General features: G+C 41.3%; 1 protein-coding gene across 1 annotated transcript; it reads right to left on the bottom strand.

Annotated features, from left to right (window-relative positions):
* LOC134910253 (MAL-like protein) lies at window positions 1–27,654 on the bottom strand. The gene is made up of 4 exons (XM_063918080.1): window positions 27,463–27,654; window positions 6,092–6,262; window positions 3,958–4,113; window positions 1–2,427 (listed from the first exon to the last, which is right to left on the bottom strand). The coding sequence occupies exons 1-4, from the start codon at window positions 27,568–27,570 to the stop codon at window positions 2,365–2,367; spliced, it is 498 nt and encodes a 165-aa protein (XP_063774150.1). The 5' UTR covers window positions 27,571–27,654; the 3' UTR covers window positions 1–2,364.
* Window positions 27,655–27,728: the final 74 nt, after the last annotated feature.

Raw genomic sequence — 27,728 nt, forward strand, 5'->3', positions numbered from 1 at the left:
TACAGGCAGAATATTCAGATTGCTTTATTTACATAAAGAAGAGATAAAATTGAAAGGCAAACCATCAAGACACATATGTCATTCAGCTATCTGATGGAAGATCACTTTGCAGACATCAATATATGCCTCTGAAGCACACATGATTAAGGTCGTTATTTCTCATATTTAGAACTCCTTTTTATAGGTAGCGAAATATGATGAATAATATTATAATGACTCATAAATCTAATATACAGTTGTGTAAAGAATAAGATATTACATTAAATGTATTTGATTTTATGAAAAACAGAATAAAATTTATGTTCTGTACAAGAGATTTCTGTATATGTTAAGTGCATACATTGTCCCAACATTGAGCCTAATTCAACTCTGATCGCTAACAAGCGATTTTTGCACAGCTGTGATCAGATAGTCACCGCCTACAGGGGGAGGGTATTTTACCTGTGCAAGTGTGCGAACGCATGTGTAGCAGAACTGTACAAACAGATTTTGTGCAGTTTCTGCGCAGCCCAGGACTTACTCAGCCGCTGCAATCACATCTGCCTGTCCGGGACCAGAATTGACATCAGGAACCCTCACTGGAAACGCTTGGACACGCCTGCATTTTTCCAGACAGTCCCTGAAAACGGTCAGTTGACACCCACAAACACCTTCTTCCTATCAATCTCCTTGCGATCGCCCGTGCAAACGGATCCATTGCACAAACCCATCGCTGAGCGGCGATCCACTTTTTACCCATACGACGCACTTGTGCATTGTGGTGCATACGCATGCGCAGTTTGGACCTGATTACTCGCTGTGCAAAAACGCACAGCAGCAATCAGGTCTGAATTACCCCCATTGTCTGTGGAGAAAACGTGACTCCAGGCATGCCAAAGGAGTGGGGCCTTATTGGAAGGGGGCGGAGCCTTACAACAAATCCCAGTTTGCCTCAGTGTGTGGGCATGTCCAGCATTCTCTTAAATGCTGGACTTCTCCCAGGCTCTGCCCCTGCACTGTGTATAGATGCCATGCACATTGCACAGCATCTATTTACACGCTGCACTGCGTGGAGCAGAGATGATAGTGCTTCCCCCCGACTTTTCCCCTCTGCGGGACACTATGGCCTGCTGGTGGGACAGTATTGTTATCCCTTTTTCAATGCTGTAAACAATCTCTCTTTGGAATATGTATCAAAGCTTGGAGACTGATAAAGTACCAACCAATAAACTCCTAACTGTTAGTTTACAGGCCAGTGTTTGAAAAATGACATCAGTTGATTTGTTAGTACTTTATCTCTCTCCCCAAGCTTTGATACATATGCTCCTCTGTCTGCTATCTCTTTGCCAGCTGTCTTTCATATATTCGGCCCATAATGATCCTGGCCCTGTCTCAAATAACTTTACGCATATCCCTTGACATTAAACCGCACTCAATTTTCTGAGCTTGGGATCACAGTTTTGAAAGGAGACAAAGGATTATGGGGAAGAGGTACAACCGCATCTCTAGCAATTTCATTTAGTCTAGCTACTGTAAAATAACAAAATATTTAATACATTAATTTATTAATATGTACACGAGAGAAATACAAAGGGAAAATAAAAATATATAGGGTTAAAATCCCTTTAAATGCATTTTCTTAACCCACAAACCAGGCAAATAATAGGTGTGATCAACGTTCAGTTTCTTACTCCTATACGTACTTATTGCCGTGCTCCCTGGTTGTTTGTGATTTTCAACAGTGATTCCTCACAACCTGTGTATTTTGGGTGTGCATTGTACTATTATAAATCATTACACACAATATAATTAATCTGTCTCCTTTATGGATACTGTACAATGTGATAACAAGTTGCAAGCGCCAAGTTGAAGGTTTTTTTTTATTACATAAACCATGGAAGGAATAAGAAAGTATTTAAGTATGAAAAAATAAATATAACTATATCAAACAGCGAATAATACAGTGAAAAGTGCTTAACCTAACTAAAGCCATATTTATAATAATACTTTTCATGTAACCTTATTGTCATAAATGTATAGTGGCATTGCAATGGATCTGTCATAGCCTGGCTTGTAACATGAATCAGCCAAGCTAACGTCTTAGGAGATATTTACTTTGCCTTGCAAAACAAAAGAATCCTAGTACTTATTTCTGTTACTACCAAGCATTGCTTATGCCCCTGTAATATTAACAGAATTCAAATGTAAAATTACAAACAAAAAAGTTTTGGGATCTTGGACATGTAAATGGTCATCAGTGTTGTTGAGGATCATTACATAAAGACTAAGGTTGATGGGGACGTTTCAAGTGTGTCACATCAGAGAACTTCTTCTTGTCTCATCTGATCTGTACATTCACAGACTGCTCTGCCTCCTGGGAGACCCTCAGTGAACGTAGGACTGGAAGCTGTGCAGTATATATATCAACGATGTCAAGAAAGCAAAGAACTGGAATAGAAAAGATGGTAATATTATAAACGTTTTATATATATATATATATATATATATATATATATATATATAAATTTTTTTTTTCATTTTCATTAAATTGCTTCATTATACAGTACATTATCTTGAGTGAAGAAAAGAAAGTCTATGGGGACTATTTATCAAAGGCATTAAACCTAAAACCTGTGAAAATGGGATGTTTTTGCATGATTTACGGCTTCTGACTATTTTTTAAGACCAGCTGTCTGTGATAACAAAGCACAAAGGGTACAGTACTTTCTTTAAATATACTGTAGCTCTATTTTTATATTTACAATTCAACTCTCCATATTAGGGCTTCAGGCATGTGCAATGCTCTTTCTACGCCTGGCCTCCATAACGTCATCAGAATCTAGAAATATAACTGATGGATTCATGATTTCGTAAATATAAGGATGTAAGGGGTGCAGTTAATTTACGGGTGGTAGGAATCCCAGCATTCAGGATACCGATATGCCAATATCCAGAATCCCGACGCACCAGGACTATTCGCACTTGAGCCCACAGCATGGCAAGCGCACCAAGCCCGCAAGGGAACTCTTAGCAGTGTGGCAAGCGCACCATGCCCACAAGGGGACTCTTATATGATCAACATGCCGCCACATGATTGGTACTTCTTAACACCATCTGTCTAAACTAAACATGGTTTCTCAGCATAACCTTACATCCTATGTGGCCCTATGCAACATTAAGGTTTGGGACCCCATTTTCACACCTTTCCTCAGGAAAGAACGCATAAAAATGGGTTATAGTAATCCATGTCCCACAGTGGCCATTGGATAATAGGGGGGAAGTTATGTTTAGGCTGTGGAAGTAGGGTTAGGCTTGTGGGGGGGGGAGGCTAGGTTTAGGCTGCTGATAGGGTTAGGCTATGGGGGTGGGAGGTTTAGGGTATGGGTAGGGGGTTAAGTTTAGGCACCACGGGAGGGGGGCGTAGGCTGTGTTTGGGGGGGGGGGGGTTAGGGTCAGGCTCCGAGAAGGGAGGGTCAGGGGGGAGAAAAGGAGGGTTAGCATACTTACCTCCCAGGTGTTGGGATCCTGTGCATCAGGACGCCACTGTCTTTATTAAGACCACCGGCATCCCAAGTGCTGGGATCCCAATGCCATACCTATACAACTATAGAACTAAAACAATTTTGATGTTGAGTAACACCATGCAAACACTTTTGAGAGTCATTCAGGACTCTTACTGAGTGAGAGGAGTAAAATAAATGAGAAAAGATGTGTCCAGATATTTTGGGAAAAATTAGTCTTTTGTGGGAATTGGGCACCTGAAACTAGGAAACTGAAACTTTATATTATGCTGTTACACAGTGTGTGATCATAGATTTTTCCACCAGTGTCAGTTTCCTAGATGTATTCCAGTAGTTAGCTAGTAACTTAATTTGCCCTATACAAAGAGTGTATCTCTAATTATACTATACACCTGTAAGTTAAATAGACAAATGTCCTATTAATAGTACGAACATAAACACATCAAAGTGAACTTACTGTGGCTGCAGCATCCAAATGGTAGTATGTTACGCTGCAGTGGGGTGTATATGAAGAATTGGGTGGTATAGAATAATCACAGTATATTGTTGCGTTGGCTTGCAAAACAGCAGCACTGAGGTAAAAAATTGCTGTAATCCCATGGTAAATCACATCCTAATAAAACAAGGTGAAACAAGCAACACGTGAGGTCAAACAGCATTTACATTTTAAAGACAATAACTACATTATAGTCCTTGTAATGATGTTCTTAACATATTTATTGCTGCACCTTTGTGTTTTGTACATAGCAACTTTTTAGACAATAAGAATTTTTTTTTACAAAAATGATAAATGCATATAAAGGCTTCTTCTTCCTCCAACTGTGTAATCCATCAGAGTAATAGCAGCGGGCGTCTGATTGGCTTCTATGAATCACCTGAGGTTTCTGTGATTTGTAGTATGCTATTATATAAGCAAAATTAGGTCCAGGTGTGCTTTACCAGAAAACCAGACCCACATTTGGGCTTATTAGTATCATGTGACTCTAAGGCGCTCTACTAAAAACATGATGCAAAGCTTTAGTCCACAACAATTTATCAGATTTACCTTTTAACTATGGGTTATACTGGTCACAAACACTGCGAAATCTGCAGTGACATAAGGCAAAATTGGTAAATATTGTAACATAACATATATATCAGGAAGCCATGCAAAAGAACAGGTGACTTTCCACACTCCTGAAAGGGTCTGGTAACCTCCCTAAAGCTAGGCCAGACAAAGAAGCAGTGGGAGAAACCCAGCGTGATGACTAAAGTCACATCATCATGATCCGACAACTACTGGGTGATGATGCTACTTGCATCTTTGTACTGAGGTGGGCAGAGAATAATAATGCAAGTGTTGTCATCAAACCCTGCCAACCAACAGAGTTAACAGAGTTACCCACTTCTTGGGGTCTAGAGAGGGACTGGAAAGCTAGAAACTATCATTTAGAAGCAAATAAATACAGTACTTATTATTAACTTTTACTACCTTATACAAGAAGTCTAATATGTAAACAATTAACATTATCATAAAGTAAAGCTTGGTTGCTGTGTAAGTCAAAGTGTACCTGACAAATTTATTTGAAAATCAATAATACATAGGTAAAAATCTAACTTTGTTATTTTTCTGAACCTAATAAAAGGCCCATGAACGATACAGTAATTAAAAGTGTAAACAATTTTTTCCAAAATTATGCTTCTTATTTATGTAACACTTACTAACACTTTAAGCTCTCACTAGGGGCGGTTGGCCCTTGCTGACTTGGTGGGGTCCCGCGCACTAGATTTGAACCTAAGTGTTAGTGACCCATCAGATGATGTCACCTGGTCGCAGTTGATGGACCTATATATTTTATATATATTAAGCTCCTCAATTTTTGTCTGTGTTAGATTGCAGAGTTAATTATAATTATTCTGATTAGCAGTGCTTAGTATTATAGAGTGTGCATCTGCATGTTCTTTTTTCTGTTTGCAATTATAAATCTCAGCATTATAGCACCTTTTATTTTGTTTGGAATTAGGGTGTGCAGCCCAAGGCTCTTCCCCCCAATATATAATATAAAAACGGGAAATTAACAGTACAGTAAGACACAGACATGTTGCACAATATTCATAGAAACATAGGGGGGAATTCAAATGTTTGAAAAGTCGGTTGGGTATTTGTTTTTTCCTGTCTATTAGATAGGGAAAAACAGACACCCAACTGACTTTTCAAACAATTTAATATCCCACATAGAATGTGGATGGCAGATAAGAACCACTTGTACCAACTAGTCTGCTCTAAACACATGTCCACACTTACACTAAGGTTCATTTTTGTTCGGAGCCAATTAACCGGTATATTTTTGGATTGTGGAAGGAAACTCACGCAAGCACAGGGAGAATATACAAATTTCACACAAGTAGGGCCATAGTGGGAATTTAACCCATGACCTCAGTGCTGTGAGGAAGTAATGCTAACCATTACACCATCCAGACTGCCAAATATTGATGCACACTTAGCCATGAATATTGCAAAAAAACTCTTTAAAAATTTTCACGTTTTCAGGACACAGAATTGTAATCATGAAATTTCACATTTGACTTTTTTCGGATTCATGTTTTCTTACCACTAGTCTCCAGGTGCCGCAGTGGTTTCTGTGGAAACCAAACACGTAGACCATCAGGAGTAACAATGAAAAGAAGAATGAGGATACTGAAACATACATGACCCATCCTTGAGTAATTGGATAAAATACTTTAGTAGCAGCAACCAGGATCCAAACCCATGAACCAAAAATCTGAAAGAAAAATAAACAAATTGTAATGAGCAAATAAACCTTTCGGTAACAAAAAAAAACCCACTAGTAGATGATACACGTGTGTGTGTGTGTGTGTGTGTGTGTGTGTGTGTGTGTGTGTGTGTGTGTGTGTGTGTGTGTTATATATATTACATCACAGATTCTCAAACTCTGTCCTCAGGACCCCACACGGTGCATGTTTTGCAGGTCTCACAGAATCACAAGTGAAATAATTAGCTGCACCTGTGGGCTTTTTAAAATGTGTCAGTGAGCAATTAATACACATGTGCACCTGCTGGGTTACCTGGAAAATATGCACTGTGTGGGGTCCTGAGGACCGAGTTTGAGAACCTGTGTATTACAGTATATGTCTGTCCATTGAGAACCTATCATGCAAGCATTTCTCCCAAGGCACTCTCTCCAGGAGAGACAAAATGCTCTGTTCTGGACTTCTTCATTTAGGATTGCCCTCACCTGTGGTGAAACACCTTTGTTATAAATTAACCTATTCAAAACAGGTGACAGCAATTCTAAATTAAGAGAGAAGTCCGGGAACGGAGCATTTTGTCCCTCCTGGAATGGGTCATGTTGGGAGATATGTGTAAGTGGTACTTGGAGAAAGCAGTATATAAAAGTCTGACTGTGTGATGCATTGAAAGATATGGTATAATACACTGAGTAACATGCAGTATATTATTTACTATAAAAGTTGTCTGGAAATTTAGGGGTCACAAACAGTTGATTTCACTTAATTTTATCCTAACAAAAAATATAAGCCTGGTTCGGAAGTGGGTGTAAAGCAAAAAAAAAAAAAAAAGAGCAAGTTACTGTGCACATAGAGAAACCATATTGCAATACAAGCGGTGCACATACACACATATTTGCATGCAGGGTAAATGTTGTCTGCTTTTGCATGTATCCCACAAATGCTGGGCAGCTTTTTTTTACACTGCAATTTAAATTTGAGTCTGGACGCACCCCTACCAATCTAACACATGTTACATCTGCCCCACCGGCAGTGCAACATGGTTTTACCAAGGTGGGGGCAGTTTCCAGGTATTATAATGTAGCTAAGTCAGGAGGATGCCAATAAACTCCACTCCTTCAGTGATACCCCTTTCACACCGCACAAATAACCAGGTATCGACCCAGTATATTGCCGGGTCGACATGGGTCGCTGTGCAGTGCGAAAGGGCCCATGGCGAATTCCTGGATCGCCTGACCCGGTAATTCAACCCCGGGAATAAAGCTGTATTATACCTTGGTTGAATACCTGGTCAGGGACAGTGTGAACGGGTTGCCCGTTCACTACATTAGGAGAGGTGGCGTGGAGATGAGATCATTTCCCAGCGTCACCTATGCACCCACCCCCGATGCTGGCTCCGCCCCCCGCCACCATGGCAACACAACCTCGCATATTGCCAGGTCAGGGAGCCAGTTATTAGGGTCCAATGCCGAGTCCCACCCAGGAAGGATCCATTTCCAAATCCCGGCATTTGTGATGTGAAAGGGTATGATTATTGCACAGACTTCCCAACAGTACAGTCTTTCCAAATCCTCTGGTCCGGTTATGTTTCAATGTTTAGTATATGGATTATTTTTAACACACTGAACTAGATATGAAATATGGTTTCTGAGATTCTTTCACAATCATTAGGTCTGTACTGATAAATAGCATAACAAAAGATTTAAAAAATGTTAGTTCAAGCCCAAATGTTAGGAAAGGTGGATTGGGGTTGATCAAATGTGTCCTTACCCATAGTACATACTGGTTATTAGCTTTGATTGATCTAGTGCAATTAGTGCTACTGACCACAAGTGTGTCATATAATGCTCTCAGTTTTCCTCACATTGGGGGTAATTCCAAGTTGATCGCAGCAGGAAATTTTTTAGCAGTTGGGCAAAACCATGTGCACTGCAGGGGGGGGGCAGATATAACATGTGCAGAGAGAGTTAAATTTGGGTGTGGTGTGTTCAATCTGCAATCTAATTTGCAGTGTAAAAATAAAGCAGCCAGTATTTACCCTGCACAGAAATAAAATAACCCACCCAAATCTAACTCTCTCTGCACATGTTAAATCTGCCTCCCCTGCAGTGCACATGGTTTTGCCCAACTGCTAAAAAATTTCCTGCTGCGATCAACTTGGAATTACCCCCATTATTTGCACCATATCATTAAACACATAGCCAGATTATTCATAGGCAGCCTAACTTCATGCCAATAGGAAATTCGGTGTCCAGCCTACGCTAACCTGTCTTTAGGTTTTGTTTCTCTTGAGAAAATGGAGTGAGATGGGGACCCAAGGCGGCGGGTTGTCCAGCATCCTGGTGCATCAATCACTCTGGTTAAACAGGATTATGTTTTAGGGCCTGTGTACTTTATTTCTTATTTAAAAAGTCTGCATAATAGAACTGAATGTCATGTTCACAAGAAAGTATTAGGCGCCAAATCTTCAAAATTGTTCAGTATGAGAAAGGATGACGTAGGCAGAAAACTTTGTCACCCTGCAATAGCTATTTCTGCATTCATATGCTATTCCTTTGGGTGTGAGAACTTGGCAAGGTGTGTCTGTGAATGGCTCATTTAGGGTGTGCACTACATTTCTGTCTATCAGGGAGCAAAAGGCAAAGACTGAACTGAAGCAGTAAGCAGTGTAATCTGAGTTACAGTGCAGCCAGTCAGCAGCTCTTGGTGCAAGTTTTCAGGATCCCATCAAATCTAAAATATAAAACAGCACCAACAAAGATCACATTTATTGTGCAAAGTAAACTTATATCCGTGCAGCTGTATGTCTTTAAGGCACTTCCGCTTCAGTTCAGCAATTTTCCTATACCATACTGTACTTGCCTCCTCTCCCAGAATGTCTGGCAGACCCCCAATTTCCGTGCAGTGAAACAAAACAGAAAATAAATATGGCCTTGCTCAGTATTACCCATATTGTAGATGGTACCAGCTGCGTGGCAATATTAATGCCATATATGTATACAAAACAGGAAAATATGACAAAATCCCCTGCTTTATTTCCACATACACACAGATTAGCAGTATATTATTGTTAGCGCCTATTAGGGGCGTAAATTCATCCCAGTCACCTGGAGGCAACCTGGGGTTTGGTGCCCCCCAAATGGGAAAACAAATATGGTGTGTACTGTGTATGTATGTATGTATATATATATATATATTTATATATATATATACATATACATACATATCTTTATACATATATATACTCGCACACACAACTTACAGAATGATGCAGATAACGTTCTCAGCCGGACTACAGGGACTGAAACCCACATTGAATTGGCTGGACTCCAGCTACTCTGTAATTCAGCCGTCAGCATGAAAAATCAGCATTCTCCAGTGGGTCCCATACATAAACCAGCAGCAGTGGTGGGTGCACCGTTGCTTGCTGCAGTGCAGGTTGAGCGGTACCAGGCAGCAGCCATCTTGTCCCCTTTTGCAGGTGTTAGCAGGGTTCCTGAGACAGAGCCAGGTAAATCTGCATCAGCAGTGGGCGCGCCACAGAGCTCCATTGGAAGAGCAGCGGTCAAATTTGGATCCCACTGTGAACCACACAGGTGCTACTGTACACGAACCTCGCTCATCACTACTGTACATGCAGGTGCCCCTTCAAGACTTGGAGCCCAGAGACAGGCATCTCCATTGCCTCTGGGAGTTACACCCCTGGTGCATACTTGCCTACCTGACCCTCTCCATGAGGGAGAAAATGCTCTGTTCCTGGACTTTCCTGGTAATGTATGATTGACATCACCTGTGGTGAGCTAGTTAATTGATAAGAAGGGTGTTTCACCACAGGTGATGGTAATCATACATCACCAGGAAAGTCCAGGAACAGATCATTTTCTCCCTCATGGAGAGGGTCAGGTAGGCAAGTATGCCCTGGTGCCTATAGCAAAAGTATATCTGTTTCGGTGCAGTGGACTGAGCTATGATTTGCCTAATCGTGGCACCGCCTTTTGTGGTAGAATGCCCAATTTACCACTCAAAGTCTCTCGGAGGGGAGTCCCACAACATCAGCAGCTATGCCTTATATACAGTTAATAACACCACATGATTTGTAATATAAAATAATATGCAATGTTATTAATGACTATTGAATATTAGGGTGGTATTCAGTATACCGGCTGTTGGGATCCCAGCGCTCAGTATACCGGCACCGGAATCCCGACAGCCGGCATACCAACAACTATTCTCCCTCTTCGGGGTCCATGACCCCCCTGGAGGGAGAATAAATAGCGTGATGCGCGTAGCGCGCTACCGTGCCAGCAGCGTGGCGAGTGCAGCAAGCCCGCAAGGGGCTCATTTGTGCTCGCCCATCTGTCGGCATGCTGGCGGTCAGGATCCCGGTGCCGGTATACTAGGCGCCGGGACCCTGGCCGTCGGCATACCATACTACACCCGAATATTATGTTAATTTTCATCCTACGGTTTTGTTTCTAAAGACCATTAGTCACAGTTACATTTTCTTTCACTGGTATGTAGCAATCGCCTCTCTAAATGCCAGTTTCAGTGACATATAGGTGTGTTGAATATTTCTGAGTTAATAGCTCACCTTTACAGCAGCAGAAGGGAAAAATTAACAAAGTGAAAATATGCTGAGTGAGCTAAGAGCTTGTTCAAGCCCAAGAAGCTTTCATTCTCCAGCTTATCAGTTTACATGGCCTTGTAACACTAGTTGTGTAAGTACCATAAATGGAGGAACATGGGAGCCTGGGGCATTCCTGTACTGTTTAAACATGAATGCATTTCTCTGAATGTCTCTTTGCTGCAAGATGGGATTTGATGTAACATAGCTGGGTGCACACTAAAAGAACTTTATTCAGCAGTCCCACAGCTAATACCTAAAGTATGATGCAAAAAGTGATAAAAGCATCAATTAGGTCACATAATATTACAATTTCATAGTCTACAGGATTTTTCTTAGCAAAGTAAAAAATACTATTTAAGCTTAGAAATTTTGGATTGCTCAGTTTAGCGTGAACTATGCCAAAGGCATTAGTACGTTCTCAAAGGTCTCAGTGACTCGGCCCACAACCAAGCTTATGCAAGTTTATGTGCACATTACATAACAATGGCCCTCATTCCGAGTTGTTCGCTCGCTAGCTGCTTTTAGCAGCAGTGCACACGCTAAGCCGCTGCCCTCTGGGAGTGTATCTTAGCATAGCAGAAGTGCGAACGAAAGGTTAGCAGAACTGTTCGGAAACATTTTCATGTCGTTTCTGAGTAGCTCCAAACCTACTCCTACCTTGCGATCATTTCAGTCTGTTTAGTTCCTGCTTTGACGTCACAAACACGCCCTGCGTTCGGCCAGCCACTCCCCCGTTTTCCCAGGCACGCCTGCGTTTTTACCTGACACACACGCCTGCGTTTTATAGCACACTCCCAGAAAACGCTCAGTTACCACCCAGAAACACCCACTTCCTGTCAATCACTCAACGATCTGCAGAGCGACTGTAAAGCATCGCTCGTCCTTATGTAAAACTGCATAGTTTTGTGTGAAAGCACTTTGCGCATGCATACTGCGGCCCGTACGCATGCGCAGAAATGCAGATTTTTAGCCTGATCGCTACACTGCGAACAACGGCAGCTAGCGATCAACTCGGAATGACCCCCATTTCACCAATAAACGAGCCACAGAAAGTTACTAAGGGGCTGATTAAGAAATGGACGCTAATGGCACCACCGCTTTATCTTTGTATGCAGCAAAAGCTGCATGAGGCATCTTGAGTAAATAGACGCCCACGGATGGCTTCTCAGAATCGCTGCTGCGTCCAATGCTGTGTTCAGACATCTGAATAACCATCAGCTTTCTAGGATATCCGGCAAAATAGTGCTGCCTTGGCCAGTGAAGCTGCATTCAAGGACTCCTTCACTGGATTTGGCACACCCCGAAAACAGGGCCAACACAGCCTGGTCTTCTGGAACGATTCCCGTCACTGCATTCTAAACACCAGCCGGATAGCATCCTGGTAATGGCCTAATTGCACAGGTATGTCCACTCCCCCTTTAAAAAAATCTGTATAGAAATTACTTTTTATGCACCTAACCTGCACAGGGGGGCGACGTGTGCCCCTCTGTCAGGGTCATATCCAGGGAGGGGGCACAATCAGTGTAATTGCTCACCCCCTGCAGGCAGAGAAGACTCAGCAGCAGCATCCCTGGACCTACTGTGTGCTGGGCAAAGAGGCTGCTGGTGGTGATAGTTAAGAGGAGAAGCCGATGCGGGGGGTGTCACATGGACCTGGGACCCCACTGTGCCTCTTCAAGAAGCTCAGGTAACCCACTCCCCCCATCTGGCACCACTGACTCTGTATTCTGAGTGTGTCTAGTATTATTTAATGATATAATTTGATAATATCCATTAATTAATTCAGTGTACACTCATGTGCCAGAAAAACTGAGACCCCTGTCCAGTAATTCTTAGGTCATCTGTTCAATTGGATTACCTCAGCAACACGATGGGACATGGACTCTATGAGCTCTCTGAAACACTGTGTAGATAGTGTGCACCATTCCTCCTGAATAATTATTTACCAGTGGCTGAACCCTGCCATTGATGGCACGTTGATCTGCAGAGATATCTGCCTATATGTGGTACTTTAATTGCAGAAGATACCATTTAATGAAGGGTGTGGTGGCATGTACTGGGAATGGAAGTGGCTGTGTCGGGTTTTCTGGCACATGAGTGTATTGCGGGATCCAAACATTGTTAATTAGACTCACTGTATTCTACAAGTGGGCATTATGGTATGTATAACACTGAACTATGCTGGTCGTATTCCTTTAATTGTGCAATGTTTAACAATGCTAATTTATGGAAAGGAAAGCTGTGGTAATGACACAGAGACGTGCAACAGGGTGGATTAGATGCATGAGGCACAAACAGCATGAAACAAGATGAGTCAGTCTGATCAGGGCTGTACTACCGGTTTTCTGTGAACAGGGGTGATAATGTTCTAGAATTTTGTTAATTAACATGTAATTAACCACTTTCATACAATAAGGCAGGGTGATTCACATCACAGTAATTAGGTACATTCTGTAGTAAGGTGGCATAGCACCTAAACAAGCACATGCTACAATGCCACATCCCCAACATCTATAGTAAGGATAGTGACCAGCATGCCTAGAATGGTGGTTCTAACTAGAGGGTCACTGAATGGGACAACCTTGCTTGTTGTGCTCAGGAATATGGCATTATGTACTGAAAATAGCATTTTCTATAGAGATGAAAGTTTTTCGTTTTACCAGCCATCCAATACGTTGTGACTGGAGCCTGAACCTAAAATACAATGGGTGTAAAGTAAGCCTCATTGAGTATCCTCCCTCAGCAATGCATAAGAATCCACAAGGCATAAAATGAAAGGAGTCCTTCTTATGAAACCGCTGTCTGATTGGGCGGAGAAACGCGTCAGTGACACACACACAGCAGGTGGAACGCATCACTTGGAAGCCGGAAGCACCGAACTAGGAAGTGATGAAACGCGATATTCACGAGCGTCCCTGGTCTCCAGCAGCAGCCGCACAGCATGATCTCTAAACAAGCTGTTTACACCCAGCCTGTTTGCTAAACGTGCCTCCTGTATGTAGGTACAGCTTTCTCCTTTACACATAATGGTGTTATTACCATAAGGAGCAAACCAGGAGAAGAACAGGACTGTGCTGACAATTATATAGGAGCGCTCCTCTGAATCCATACTCAAATGGAAGGGTGATGTATGATTTCACCATATTTCATCATACTGCAAATTAAGAACCGAGTACTCCATTTTCACTAATTATTTGCACATGCATACTAATTAATTTAGTATTAATGAGAACTGAACTTATTACTAACAACTAATCTGCATGTGAAGCTTCAAAAACACCTGTGTTTCCTTGTTAAATGTGCTTTATTTTAATATGTGTTTTTTAAGCTTTAAAGTTTGTCTAAACTTTTAATAAACTGTGAACCTAATTGTATCAAATCAGCAGCTGATATAAGTTTTTTGTGCGCCTTCACTTTATTGTTGCATTATTATTGAAACAAAATAAATGCTACAGTGCATCCGGAAAGTATTCACAGCGCTTCACTTTTTCCACATTTTGTTATGTTACAGCCTTATTCCAAAATGGAATAAATTAATTTTTCCCCCAAAACTCTACACACAATACCCCATAATGACAATGTGAAAAAAAAAGTGTTGGGAGATTTTTGCAAATTTATTAAAAATAAAAAGCTAAGAAATCACATGTACATAAGTATTCACAGCCTTTGCTCAATACTTTGTTGATGCACCTTTGGCAGCAATTACAGCCTAAAGTATTTTTGAATATGATGCCACAAGCTTGGCACGCCTATCTTTGGACAGTTTCGCCCATTCCTCTTTGCAGCACCTCTCAAGCTCCATCAGGTTAGATGGGAAGCGTCAGTGCACAGCCTTATTTAGATCTCTCCAGAGATGTTCAATCGGATTCAAGTCTGGGCTCTGGCTGGGCCACTCAAGGACATTCACAGAGTTGTCCTGAAGTCACTCCTTTGATATCTTGGCTGTGTGCTTAGGGTCGTTGTCCTGCTGAAAGATGAACAGTCACCCCAGTCTGAGGTCAAGAGGGCTCTGGAACAGGTTTTCATCCAGGATGTCTCTGTACATTGCTGCATTCATCTTTCCCTCTATCCTGACTAGTCTCCCAGTTCCTGCCACTGAAAAACATCCCCACAACATGATGCTGCCACCACCATGCTTCACTGTAGGGATGGTATTGGCCTGGTGATGAGTGGTGCCTGGTTTCCTCCAAACATGACGCCTGGCATTAATGCCAAGGAGTTCAATCTTTTGTCTCATCAGACCAGAGATTTTGTTTCTCATGGTCTGAGAGTCCTTCAGGTGCATTTTGGCAAACTCCAGGCGGGCTGCCATGTGCTTTTTACTAAGGATTGGCCACTCTACCATACAGGCCTGATTGGTGGATTGCTGCAGAGATGGTAGTCCTTCTGGAAGGTTTTCTTCTCTCCACAGAGGAATGCTGTATCTGACAGAGTGACCATTGGGTTCTTGGTCACCTCCCTCGAGACAATCCTGTCTCGGAGGTCTACAGACAATTCCTTTTGACTTCATGGTTAGTTTGTGCTTAGACATGCACTGTCAAGTGTGGGACCTTATATAGACAGGTGTGTGCCTTTCCAAATTATAGCCAATCAACTGAATTTACCACAGGAGGACTTCAATTAAGCAGTAGGAACATCTCAAGGTGCACCTGAGCTCAATTTTGAGCTTCACGGCAAAGGCTGTGAATACTTATGTACATGTACCACAACTGTTCACGCGCAGATGCGAATGCTGGTTGACAGGCAGAGGTGCCCTGCGATTGGCGACCCCAGCATGTGAAAGAAAGGATTACAGATTCTGCTTTTTAGGGCACTCCTATCACAGTTGGGTAGAGAGTCCGTGGCAGTGTGGCTGTATCCCACAGTCAAATCAGTTTGTCACTTTTAGGTTTTTGAAATTGTCTCTATTGCCCATTTTCCTTGTGTATTGCAGACAGTGTCAGACTATTGCCACCTCCCATCCAATTTTAATTACAATTATCTGTACTAGAGATGCCTGAAATTGCAGCAACATTTTTGTAAATCGAGCATTACAACATAATGTAGTCATTAAGTTACATTTCCCTGAACAACGTTTCGCATTACATTTTTAAATTCACATTTTCCTACATTGTAGTCTATGGATCAAATTCAGTTATCTGCTATATGCAGCACATCACTGTTCCTTTTAGGAGAGCAACCTTCCTCATTTTTCTGCACCCCCCTATACCGTTGCGATGACGCTTCACTTAAATTACAAATTGAAGTAGAGCCTATTTAAAGAATTGATTTGACAATGTGTGTGGTTTGGTCAGGGAAATTTTGTCAGCGAAACATGAGAAACTTTGCACCAAAATGTGGTACAAGGCACATATTTTGCAAAGCAGTTTTGAAAACTGCTTTCACCTCTCTGCATGTACAGTATTATACACCAGAATTACCATTCACCCATGTCTAGAGCCTGGGAAGGACTTGCACATACACACTGCCTCAAATCTATTTTCTTTAATTGGTGGAAATTTTACATGGCAAAAATGACACAATTATTTGTTTAAATCTCAGATGTATTATCCTGAGAGAATGGATTACAGAGGTCAAAGTGGGCGGGTGTATGATGATACCACCACCTGGCTTACTCCTTTGATTGTACTAAAATGGGGATCATCCTGCTCTGATATCAGTACTGTATGTACTACTTTACCTGGTCAGCAGAACCTTTTCCTGGCAGCACTTCAAAAATCTAAATAAAAGCTATTTTCGTCTCTGGGTGTGAGACACAGGTGTGTCACAAAAAGTCCCAGGTAAGGTGTGCTCATCTTGTTTGGAAGCAAACAACACTGAGTAGCTAGCCTACATAGGTAAAGCTACAGTACAGTCAGAAAGAGTGGATCCTATGAACTAAGTCCAAAAACATAAAGGGGATGCAATGCCAACATTTCATTTTTAATGTTTTGTATAATAAAAATGTTAAAATGATTCATGGGTACTATAATTGTTACTATTTTAGGTGTATTTGACTAGGGTCAATACAGATACTATCTTTATCAGTGTGGAGATAAAGGGCCTGATTCAGCATGGAACGCAGGTACGCTTATGTTCGCATGCTGGGTCCTTTTGAAGTGTACTCACATGTAGAAGCCACACTGTGCATGCGCACACTGTGAGCATATGCGAACACCTATGCGAATGCCTCTGCCTGATTGACAGGCAGAGTCGTTCACGGGGCGGAACACCAGCGATTTTTAGGTGGCGGTGCAGCATTGGGGGGGACGCGGTCCGGACAATGCAGGCATGTCGGACCATTTGCGGTGCAGGCCACGACGGCTGCGTGACGTCACATGCAGCCACTGTGACCCAAAAGATGGCAGGTTGCAGTCTGCCTAAACAGCTAGGCTGCATAGGCAGAGGGGCCCCCAAAACATGCAAGAGCATTGCCGTTGTGCGATGTGCTTGCATGTTTGCGGTGGGGGGGGCAGGACCCAGCATGCGGGGCGGACTTGTCCTGTGCTCGGCGTCCCCCCACATGTTAGTGTAATGGATTGTAGATGTGTAATTTTTTCACACATCTATGATTCATGCTGAATTAGGCCCAGAGTCAGATGCTGACAGCAGCAACAGATGAGTGTGCTGAAATAGTGGGCGGCAGTGACCTGTGATTATATTAGGCAGGTATCACACAAGAGGGTTTCACTCAGCAAGAAAACAGCTATGGAATAGTTCATTATTAATGGGTGAGGCAATAAAAACCTCCTAGATAGTAAAGGTTGATAAAAAAAGGCCTGGTAAATGCAATGCAACATCTTAGTACATAATCGAACAGTACATGGAATACAGTTTATTTTAAATTGGTTATGAATATGATGTCGTCATTTCTTGGCGTATAGCAGTCTTCAGTTCATTAATGGTTCTTGGTAAATGTGTGTAGAACTCAGCTCTCAGATGGCCCTGTTGGCTGTGTAGAGGCCTTTCATGAAGCTGATGAGGAATGTTTTCTGGCCAGTAATGAAAACTCTGCTTGTTATTGTAGCCAGACAGATTAAAGTGAGCTTCGTCAAGAAATTGCAGTGATAACACCTGAAATGAGCCGCCGAGTGATACGAATCTCCAGAAATCAACTACATATGTGTATCACAAATGAAGGCCACCATCTGGATGATATCAAATTCAAAACCAATTGAAAGGAAACTATTCCATGCACTTTTAGATTACTGAATGTACTAAAATGTTGATTGAATAGCATTTACCATGCCCTTTTTTGTTACCCTCTAAAATCTGGGTGGTTTTAGTTGTTTTTTTTTTTTTTTTGCCTCCTTTATCCTGTTTCTGTGCAGTTTTCCTGCAGACAGGTAACATTCTAGCTGTAATATTATGCTCTAGTCTATCTTCTGCTTAGTTTCACCATGAGTGTGAGAGGGGAAGGGGACACATCTATTTGTAGAATTTATTTTTTTATAGAACAATCCAGGATATCATGGACAGTGCTATGAGCCCTAAACTAGCTGGCCAAAGGTGAAAACTATATCTGTAAAAGAAATGCATTCAGGGGCTCATGCATAAAGTAGGCTGTATCATAAGATGTGCGCAACTTGACCTGGGTGGTATATGTGTCTGGATTATTTCTGGATAGAACAGTAGTACATGTGGATTAGCCCTGGACGGAACAGTAGTATATGTGCATGGAGTAGTCCTGGAAACAACCATAGTATATGTTCCTGGATTAGTCATGGAAACAACAGCAATAGATGTACATGGTTTACTACTGGAGGCAACAGGTGATGATGTATCTGGGTTACTACTAGTGACAACAGGACTAAATATGCATGGGCTACTACTGGACACAACAGCAGTAGATGTGCATGGGTTACCCCTGGAAACAACAGCAGTAGATGTACACGGGTTACCACTGGAGACAACATAGCAGATGTGCAGGAGTTACTACTAGAGACAGCAGCTGTAAATGTGCATGGGTTACTACTGCAGACAACAGCAGTAGATGTGCAGGAGTTACTACTAGAGACAGCAGCAGTAGATGTGCATGGGTTACCACTGGAGACAACATAGCAGATGTGCAGGAGTTACTACTAGAGACAGCAGCCGTAAATGTGCATGGGTTACTACTGCAGACAACAGCAGTAGATGTGCAGGAGTTACTACTAGAGACAGCAGCAGTAGATGTGCATGGGTTACCACTGGAGACAACATAGCAGATGTGCAGGAGTTACTACTAGAGACAGCAGCCGTAAATGTGCATGGGTTACTACTGCAGACAAGAGCAGTAGATGTGCAGGAGTTACTACTAGAGACAGCAGCAGTAGATGTGCATGGGTTTCCACTGGAGACAACATAGCAGATGTGCAGGAGTTACTACTAGAGACAGCAGCCGTAAATGTGCATGGGTTACTACTGCAGACAACAGCAGTAGATGTGCAGGAGTTACTACTAGAGACAGCAGCAGTAGATGTGCATGGGTTACCACTGGAGACAACATAGCAGATGTGCAGGAGTTACTACTAGAGACAGCAGCAGTAGATGTGCATGGGTTACCACTGGAGACAACTTAGCAGATGTGCAGGAGTTACTACTAGAGACAGCAGCAATAGATGTGCGTGGGTTACCACTGGAGACAACATAGCAGATGTGCAGGAGTTACTACTAGAGACAACAGCAATAGATGTGCGTGGGTTACCACTGGAGACAACATAGCAGATGTGCAGGAGTTACTACTAGAGACAACAGCAATAGATGTGCGTGGGTTACCACTGGAGACAACATAGCAGATGTGCAGGAGTTACTACTAGAGACAACAGCAATAGATGTGTGTGGGTTACCACTGGAGACAACATAGCAGATGTGCAGGAGTTACTACTAGAGACAGCAGCAGTAGATGTGCATGGGTTACCACTGGAGACAACATAGCAGATGTGCAGGAGTTACTACTAGAGACAACAGCAATAGATGTGCGTGGGTTACCACTGGAGACAACATAGCAGATGTGCAGGAGTTACTACTAGAGACAACAGCAATAGATGTGTGTGGGTTACCACTGGAGACAACATAGCAGATGTGCAGGAGTTACTACTAGAGACAACAGCAATAGATGTGCGTGGGTTACCACTGGAGACAACATAGCAGATGTGCAGGAGTTACTACTAGAGACAACAGCAATAGATGTGTGTGGGTTACCACTGGAGACAACATAGCAGATGTGCAGGAGTTACTACTAGAGACAACAGCAATAGATGTGCGTGGGTTACCACTGGAGACAACATAGCAGATGTGCAGGAGTTACTACTAGAGACAACAGCAATAGATGTGCGTGGGTTACCACTGGAGACAACATAGCAGATGTGCAGGAGTTACTACTAGAGACAACAGCAATAGATGTGCGTGGGTAAAAATGAATAAAAACAATAGTCACATTTACCATGTAAATTCAAACCAGCGCAAATTCAACTATAATGTACGTTGAAATAAATATACATACATCTTTTGCCTTTCAAAGATCAAATAGAGAATATATCAGTATAATATTGTTAATATATTACAGCAATGACATTTCAATAGTAATAGTATCAGAGTGAGGGATTCAGACACACCCAACCACCTTTCCTGAATTAAGTGTAGATATATTTGAGATGCATTTTACTCTGCATTCTGTTTACTTTCTGTCCAGCGTACAGTGGATTCAAGTGAGATCACTACTCAAGCTGACATGTGTTCAACTGTACATAAGCCCCAAAGTGTAAAGGACAATGGGGCTAATTCAGACCTGATTGCTGCAGTGTGATTTCACACAGAAGCGATCAGGTCTGAACTGCGCCAGCGCATGCCAGACAGCTGACGGTTGTCTTAGCCCTGCGATTGCCTCTGCCTGATTGACTGGCAAAGGCGGTCGCTGGGCGGGAGGGGGCGGGCCAGCGTTGTTTATCCACCATTTAACGGGCGCGGTCCGGGCAACACAGACGTGCCCCAAATGTGGGGGGGGGGGCAGGTTACGGTGGCTGCATGACATCACACACAGCCGATGTGACCTGGGCAGCGACGAGTAGCTCCCTGCCAGTGCGCAGGAGCTGCACTGGCTGGGAGCTACTCTTCCAGTACAAAAGCTTCGCCGCTGTGCGATGCTTTTGTACTTGTGCCGGGGAGGGGGGTCGGGCCTCACATGCCTGTGCTAGGCGGCCCTCCGCATGCCTGAAGACTGATCGTAGATGTGATAAATTTAGCACATCTACGATCAGGTCTGAATTAGGGCCAATGTTGGGATGTATGGAGTGAAAAACTCTTGTCCACCAGATTTAAATATGGAAGTAAATTTATAGTACATATCCGATTTGTTTAGTATTGCAGCCATTGCCTTTGACTTAGAGTTGTTAGTAGGTGCAAATTATAGATGAAATTTGGTGAAAAACCAAACATAAGCTGAGTCTTTAGAGGTGCACGTAGCATCTTGCACTTGCAGCCTCTTGCACATGAATAGTCAGATCACATTCGTACAAGCAGTTTATGGTAAAGGCATGCAACTTAAGAAAGTATCTTGAAATTCTTAACTTGCGTGCGTTTCCAACCTACTGTAGATAAACCACATTGATGATGATTGTTGCATCTTTGATCCAGGTGCATCTATACCCCTGATTTAAGGTTGCACGTATCTCAAAATGTGTGCCATTCAACACACAGTCATGGAATTATTAAAGAAAAGTACCCAAATCAAAATTGCTTTTGTTTCCAAATTATTAGCAGCATATTAGTGCTGCAAAAAAATGTTATTTCTTTTTTTAAATTGAAAGATTACTATTGTAGAACTTCCCTTCTTTCTAATCTAGCCTTGTAGTCTTTCATCAAACTATATGCTGCATTCAGCTCAGTGGATTCAAATAACGGGTCCCCAGCTTTTAGCCCCCAATTTTCGACATGGAGAGACGGATTAGAAATGTGAAGTTCCTTTACTTACAAGCTATCAACAGATAGCAATAGTAACACAATTACACTGCTCGAAATAGCAAGTTTAAATTAGGCATGTCCAATAGAAGCAAAATGGTGATAACAGAATAGTGCTGGCTTATTGAATAGGAACCACATTTACAAATATAATAAACTATTATTAACCACATTTGTCTGCTAAAGACTATTTACTTTAGACAATTAGTGCAGCCTAGCATTTTATTGACATTTAGGGACAAAGGGACCCAACCAATATGTTGCCTAGGGCCCAATGGGGTCTTAAACAGTCTATTCAAGTAGGCAAGCCTGGTCTTCCTGTTCAAAAATATGTTGTTGAGCCACAACTTTGGGGAGGTATCCCTTGCATGAGCAGAGGAAGAAACATCCAAGAAATATCTCTCATGTATTGTAAATTAGATAATAAACCTGTTTTCCAGAGAAGGGAGGAGTCATTCCTCATGAAGGTTCAAAATACATATTGCAAAGCCAAACAAGATAAAATAACCCAACTGTGCAATTGAGTCACACTTTGTCAAATCAAATAAGGTTGGACCAGGTGTCTGCTCAGGCCTATGGAAAAGTTGGTGAATAGAAGAGTCGTTTGTTTTTCTGTGCCAATAAATAATCTGTTGTAGTCCCAAAGTCCTCCTCCATGTAGTATCCAGAGATTATGTATTTGGGGCCACTGTATTCCATTCGTGATGAGGTAGAAGAAAGCATATTTGATTCTCTGCTTTTGAGGTCTTGGGGAATGAAGGTACAGTAGGCTTGGGCTTCTTGCTATTCTATGTGACATGGTGAGAGAGCTGTCACTGTAGCTAGATAGCAATTGAAAAATGTAAACAATAGCAAACCAGGTAGGTCAGAAGGTATAATGTAGCTGGTGCAAGATCAGAATGAAAATAAATATATATACCCTTAAATTCCTTGTATACAGAAGAACTAACTGCAAAAGGCTTCTTTTATAGTATATTAGTGAAGAGGAATAATCACATTTCTGTAGAGTTCTTTTGATTGCATTAGGGTATATCTCAAGACTAATCTGGATAATATCTGCAAACAATGAAGTATGGCTTCAATTTATTTTAATTATGTCATCCCTTCAGCATCCCATATTCATGCTACATCCAAATGGTAGACTGCAAATATTGCGAAGGTACTGACAATCAAATTTCCCATATACTCCGTTCAGGGCATCAAGCTCAAAAAACAATTGAGGAGCATATATTGGCCTAAGTAATGGAATGTCTTAGGATATCCAGTCCCATACTATATTATCAGGGAGTGTTCTCCGGGTATTCAGTCCCACAGAGTGGTGTATCAGACAGTGTTTTCCAGGGATTCAGTCCCACTGAGTGGTATTTCTTCAGATAGAGATTGCAGCAAATTCAATCTCATAGATTGGATATCATCAAGGAGAACTCTCAGGGTATTCGGTCCCATACTGTAGAGTGTTATATCATCAGTGATGTTCTCAGCACATTAAGGGCCATAGAGTGGTATATCGCCAGGGAAAGTTCTCAGAGTATTCAGTCCAATAAAGTAGTATATTGTCATGGAGCGCTCTCTGCACAATCAATCCCATAGGTTCATGAATGTTGTAATATACATTATCGGAGTCTGTGTTTTAAGGTGAATAACTAATTAATATTAATTTACTTGTAATGATGAATTATCTCAATGGAACTTATAAACTCACTTTAGTCAAGTCTTAAAAGATATGCTATTAATCAGATCATGCTCTGTATGATCACTTACTCTTATAAGCTTCTGCTACAAGAGTTGATTAGTAAAAAAAAACAAAAAAACAAGAAAGAGTTATTTAGAAAAAAATTACAAAAAGGCACATGCCCGTGGTATGAGGCTGACCATTAGTCCTAGTATAAAGCCTCGCCATGGCAGCCTAGCAAAGACCCCTTTTTTGATGATATATAGCCTAATGAAATGGTGGTCACAATAGGTGTACAGTGGATGAGAAAATGACTGTTAGGTCACACCGAGTGTCGTTAACCTGGATGCTGGATTTACTGGTAAACAGCAGTAACATGATATGCAGGAATGCAGTGATAATGCAGGGGTTAACAGCAGTAAGCAGAGGTAATGCAGCAGATGTATCAAACCATGATAAATGCAGGTATTAAGTGTCTCAATTTAGGAGCTTAAGTACTGTGTCTACACAGCACTGTGTCACTCTACACAGTAGAGATGGCTGCAGTCTGCACATATGCAGTAGCACATCAGGTTGGAGGTTGCAATCCCTGCAGACTCTGGGTCTTAGTGCACAATAGTTACGTCACTGGCTGTAGTCACAGCTGCCCCATTGCTAATCTTGCCTTGTCTGGGTCTATTTATGATTTCAGGAGGCCGATGAGCATTAAAAACAAAACTAATGACATTCCTTTGTTCTGTCAAATTTGCAGTTGTTTAAATAATAACACATACTGTCTGTTTTGATAACTTGGTGCCATGATACAGAAAGGCCCATGTTGTATATTCAAAATATCACAAGAGTGATAATTAAACACACAGCACAATAAATACCAAACAAAGGACCTATGGTATTCCCATAACACTACAGTAGTATGAAATACATATAACAATACTATTTTTTAACTTTTACCTTAGCATCCCCTCTAACTTTTACTACAGCATCCCAAGTGGAAAGAGCTTTTGACAAAAGTTTATACTGTTACAGTGTCCTTTCAGTTCATGTTACTTGAGAAGAAAAGAATACAATGGGCTAGTAATGCAGGTTCAGAGCCCATGGCTCTCTGTAATGCTTTTACAGAGACCAGGAGGATGTAGTGGCATCGGTGGATGAATCTTACTCTGGGGTGTGGTGTGCCAAGTTCCTTTCCTGCTTGTGCATTATTTCCATTATAATTCATAAAATGTTACCATTTAACATGTAGGTTCGCCACATACAATCACAATTTTAATGGAAATTTTCTCATTAAAGAAATCGTAAAGTAATTGTGAAATTAATTTACAAAATCTAGGCAGCCAAAATAAGCTGTATATAAATGACAGTCTCTTTACTTGTTGCTTGACTCAACATGTAAGAGAGTCATTTCTGTTTGTCTAATGGTTAAGAAATATAAAAAGTTCACATACACTAAACACACCCATTGGCAAATTATCAGCATGCTTAGAGAAATAAATCCCTAATTTGGCAGGACAAAGGAATAGTAAACTCTGCCAATGAACCTTTCATTAACTTCACCGTGAGTCCACCTTGCTGAATTTCACAATACAATATATCTATATATGATATGATGTCAATAGACAATACTATTAGTGTTTAAAGTAACCAGATAACATGTTTGAAGTATAGTTCCTTTAAAAGGATCTGTCTGTTGGTGTGCACTAGGGCTGGCTTCTTCAGCTATTTCTGTTCTCACTGTATATGCAATTTCTTGGTGTTCTCGTCAGCTATTTTTGTCTCATGTATCACCTATATACAGATAATATACACATATAATTGTTCAACTCTAATCTCACATCTGAAGTCCACTGTAAAATCTTTGATAAATCCTCCTGGACAGTGCTTCAATGGCTCAGGCTTAACTGAGTTTTCCTTATTTCCTACAAAACCCAGCCCGTTACCCTCCTCTGACAGCAACAAAACTGACGTCTATTACATTAGCTCCTCCCTTCCTTTCTCTAATTATATTCATTCTCATTCATACTCTGACTAAAACCTGACATTTTGTTCTCTGTAATAGCTCCAAGATCTGCCCTTTCCTCTCTCTCACACAGCCTAAATTATAATTATTTGCATTTTGGAGTACTATAATTAACCACCAATAGGCCTCCTGTATTTGTCCATCACAAACTATCCAGAATTGTGCAGTGAAAATAATTGTATGTTCTACCAGATCAATCACAACACATCCTCCTTAACTCTCTATTACCTACAACGTGTGCTGCTTATCTTTTGAGATCTTTACAAAGAAGTGGAAATATTGAACAGAAAAAGTCAGATGCAAAAGTTAGTAGGGGGCTTACATAAAGTGGGACAGACATGGTTCCTCCAGTTACGTGCAGCATTTTGGGCAGCCAGTATTGTTTGTGGGCCTAATCAGTATCTCACCAATATTAATTAGGAGTTAATATGGACTGAAGGAAATTACAACTGAACAATGATAGCAACCAGATAGTGGCCACCATCTTCAGCCATCCCCAACAATTGGGGTCATATGATTCAGGTGTTAAATCCCAACCTGACCACTGTGCAGGCAGATTATTCCATCGCAAGTAGGGAGGCCAATCCCAGGATTGGCAGGATCCCAGGATTGGCACTTCCAATCCCAGGATTACAGTGAGCATGTTCATATTGTCTCTCTTCTATGCCGTTCTCTGAGCCACCAGCATGCCAGTAAAGCTGATTGCAGCAACAGGCACACTCATTGAACACGACTAAGGAACCGCTGGCACAATTTATGACAGTAGCGAGTACACTGCCCAGCCATAATAGAAGAGATTGAGCAGTGCCTGCATTCCACTACCACCAACCTCCAGCTAGCAGAGAGAATCAGCATACTCTCCTGCTTTGCCGTAGGAGTAAAGAGGTCCGGGACTGCATAATTAAACGGCTCCTATGATAGGAGCTGCAGCACCAGCTGCCACAAACATTGTAAATCTTCCATCCCAGCATTGCCGGGGGGCTCTCTATTCTCTGGTATTATTTATAAGATTTTAACAAGTTTTAGATTTATCTGTAATTTTTACAAATCTGAATATAATTAGCCAGGAATGACGGTATTGAAATTTTTTCATTCCCAGGATTTGCTGCCTCAGTTAGTCTAGTGTCACTTGTATGGACTATGGAGTCAATAGTCCATACAAGTGACACTAGACTAAAAAAAAAATTGCTACTCGCATGGGAAGCATAATTTTCCAGTCTTACATTGATGTTATTAAATAACATGATATATATATATATATATATATATATCTCACAGAAAGATAGATAGATAGATAGATAGATAGATAGATAGATAGATAGATAGATAGATAGATAGATAGATACTGACTCAGGAATAAGGAACTGGTAGTCAACTAAAACTACAAGTTAATACCAGATGTATATTAGCTTCCATACTCTGTAGAAGTCTTCAGTCACTTATTTTATTAATTTCTGATGATATTACAGATGTTTCCAGTACTGCGGTAGTTCCAAGAATGAAAAATAGTACAAACACATTTGCCTGTATAATGTAGCACTGAGCAGATGCCCCTACGGTGGGACACTGTACAAGAACAATAAAATAACAATAATAGATTGTATGTGGTCACCATTTACAGTGAATAGTGCTGTTGGTAAATATTTTCAAACATCTGTGTTTCTTGTAAAATGGTTAAAATGCAAAAAAGTGTAATGACTTGTATATAAATGTGAGCGTCCTTTCTGTAACATCATAAATAAATTAAACAAAAAGGTATATTTACATGTCTGTGTGTGTGTTTGTTTTTGTGGGTTATAGCATTGACAAGTCCCATCTATATAAACTAACCGCTAATTGCACAGTAAATTTAGGATTCTGACAGCATGGCACGTGTAAGAGACTTAGAAAGAGTGGTACTTTGTTAGGACATGCAAAGCATTCTTTTCCCCCCTTAGTAATTGAGCACAAATGTAAGCCACAGTGACAGTGGATAACTTACCAGTTCTGGAAGTATAAATGCATATGGTAATGTTCTAAAAACCCCAAATCCATAGGGAATGTCTGGCACCTCTGTGCTGCCGGGTATCTGTATTCCTGCTGTTGCCATTTCTCCCTCTCAGAGCAATCTGCTAAGTAAAGAGATGTCTGCTGCTTCCCAACACCTGGCTATCTGTACACCAAACATAGCAATCACTTTAGTTTAAAATAGTATTCTATACAGTGACACACCTACAGAGACGTAATAGACTGAAAAACCTGTTTCGT

This window comes from Pseudophryne corroboree, chromosome 4, assembly GCF_028390025.1.
Source record: "Pseudophryne corroboree isolate aPseCor3 chromosome 4, aPseCor3.hap2, whole genome shotgun sequence".
NCBI classification, from domain to species: domain Eukaryota; kingdom Metazoa; phylum Chordata; class Amphibia; order Anura; family Myobatrachidae; genus Pseudophryne; species Pseudophryne corroboree.

What these genes read in the sequence shown, in the direction of transcription:
- LOC134910253 (XM_063918080.1), bottom strand. Translation starts at nt 27,570, where the DNA reads ATGGCAACAGCAGGAATACAGATACCCGGCAGCACAGAGGTGCCAGAC. An exon ending in CATTTATACTTCCAGAACTG is followed by an intron (nt 6,263 to 27,462) that starts GTAAGTTATCCA and finishes TTTTTCTTTCAG; the next exon opens with ATTTTTGGTTCATGGGTTTG. An exon ending in ATTTGGATGCTGCAGCCACA is followed by an intron (nt 2,428 to 3,957) that starts GTAAGTTCACTT and finishes TTTCTATTCCAG; the next exon opens with TTCTTTGCTTTCTTGACATC.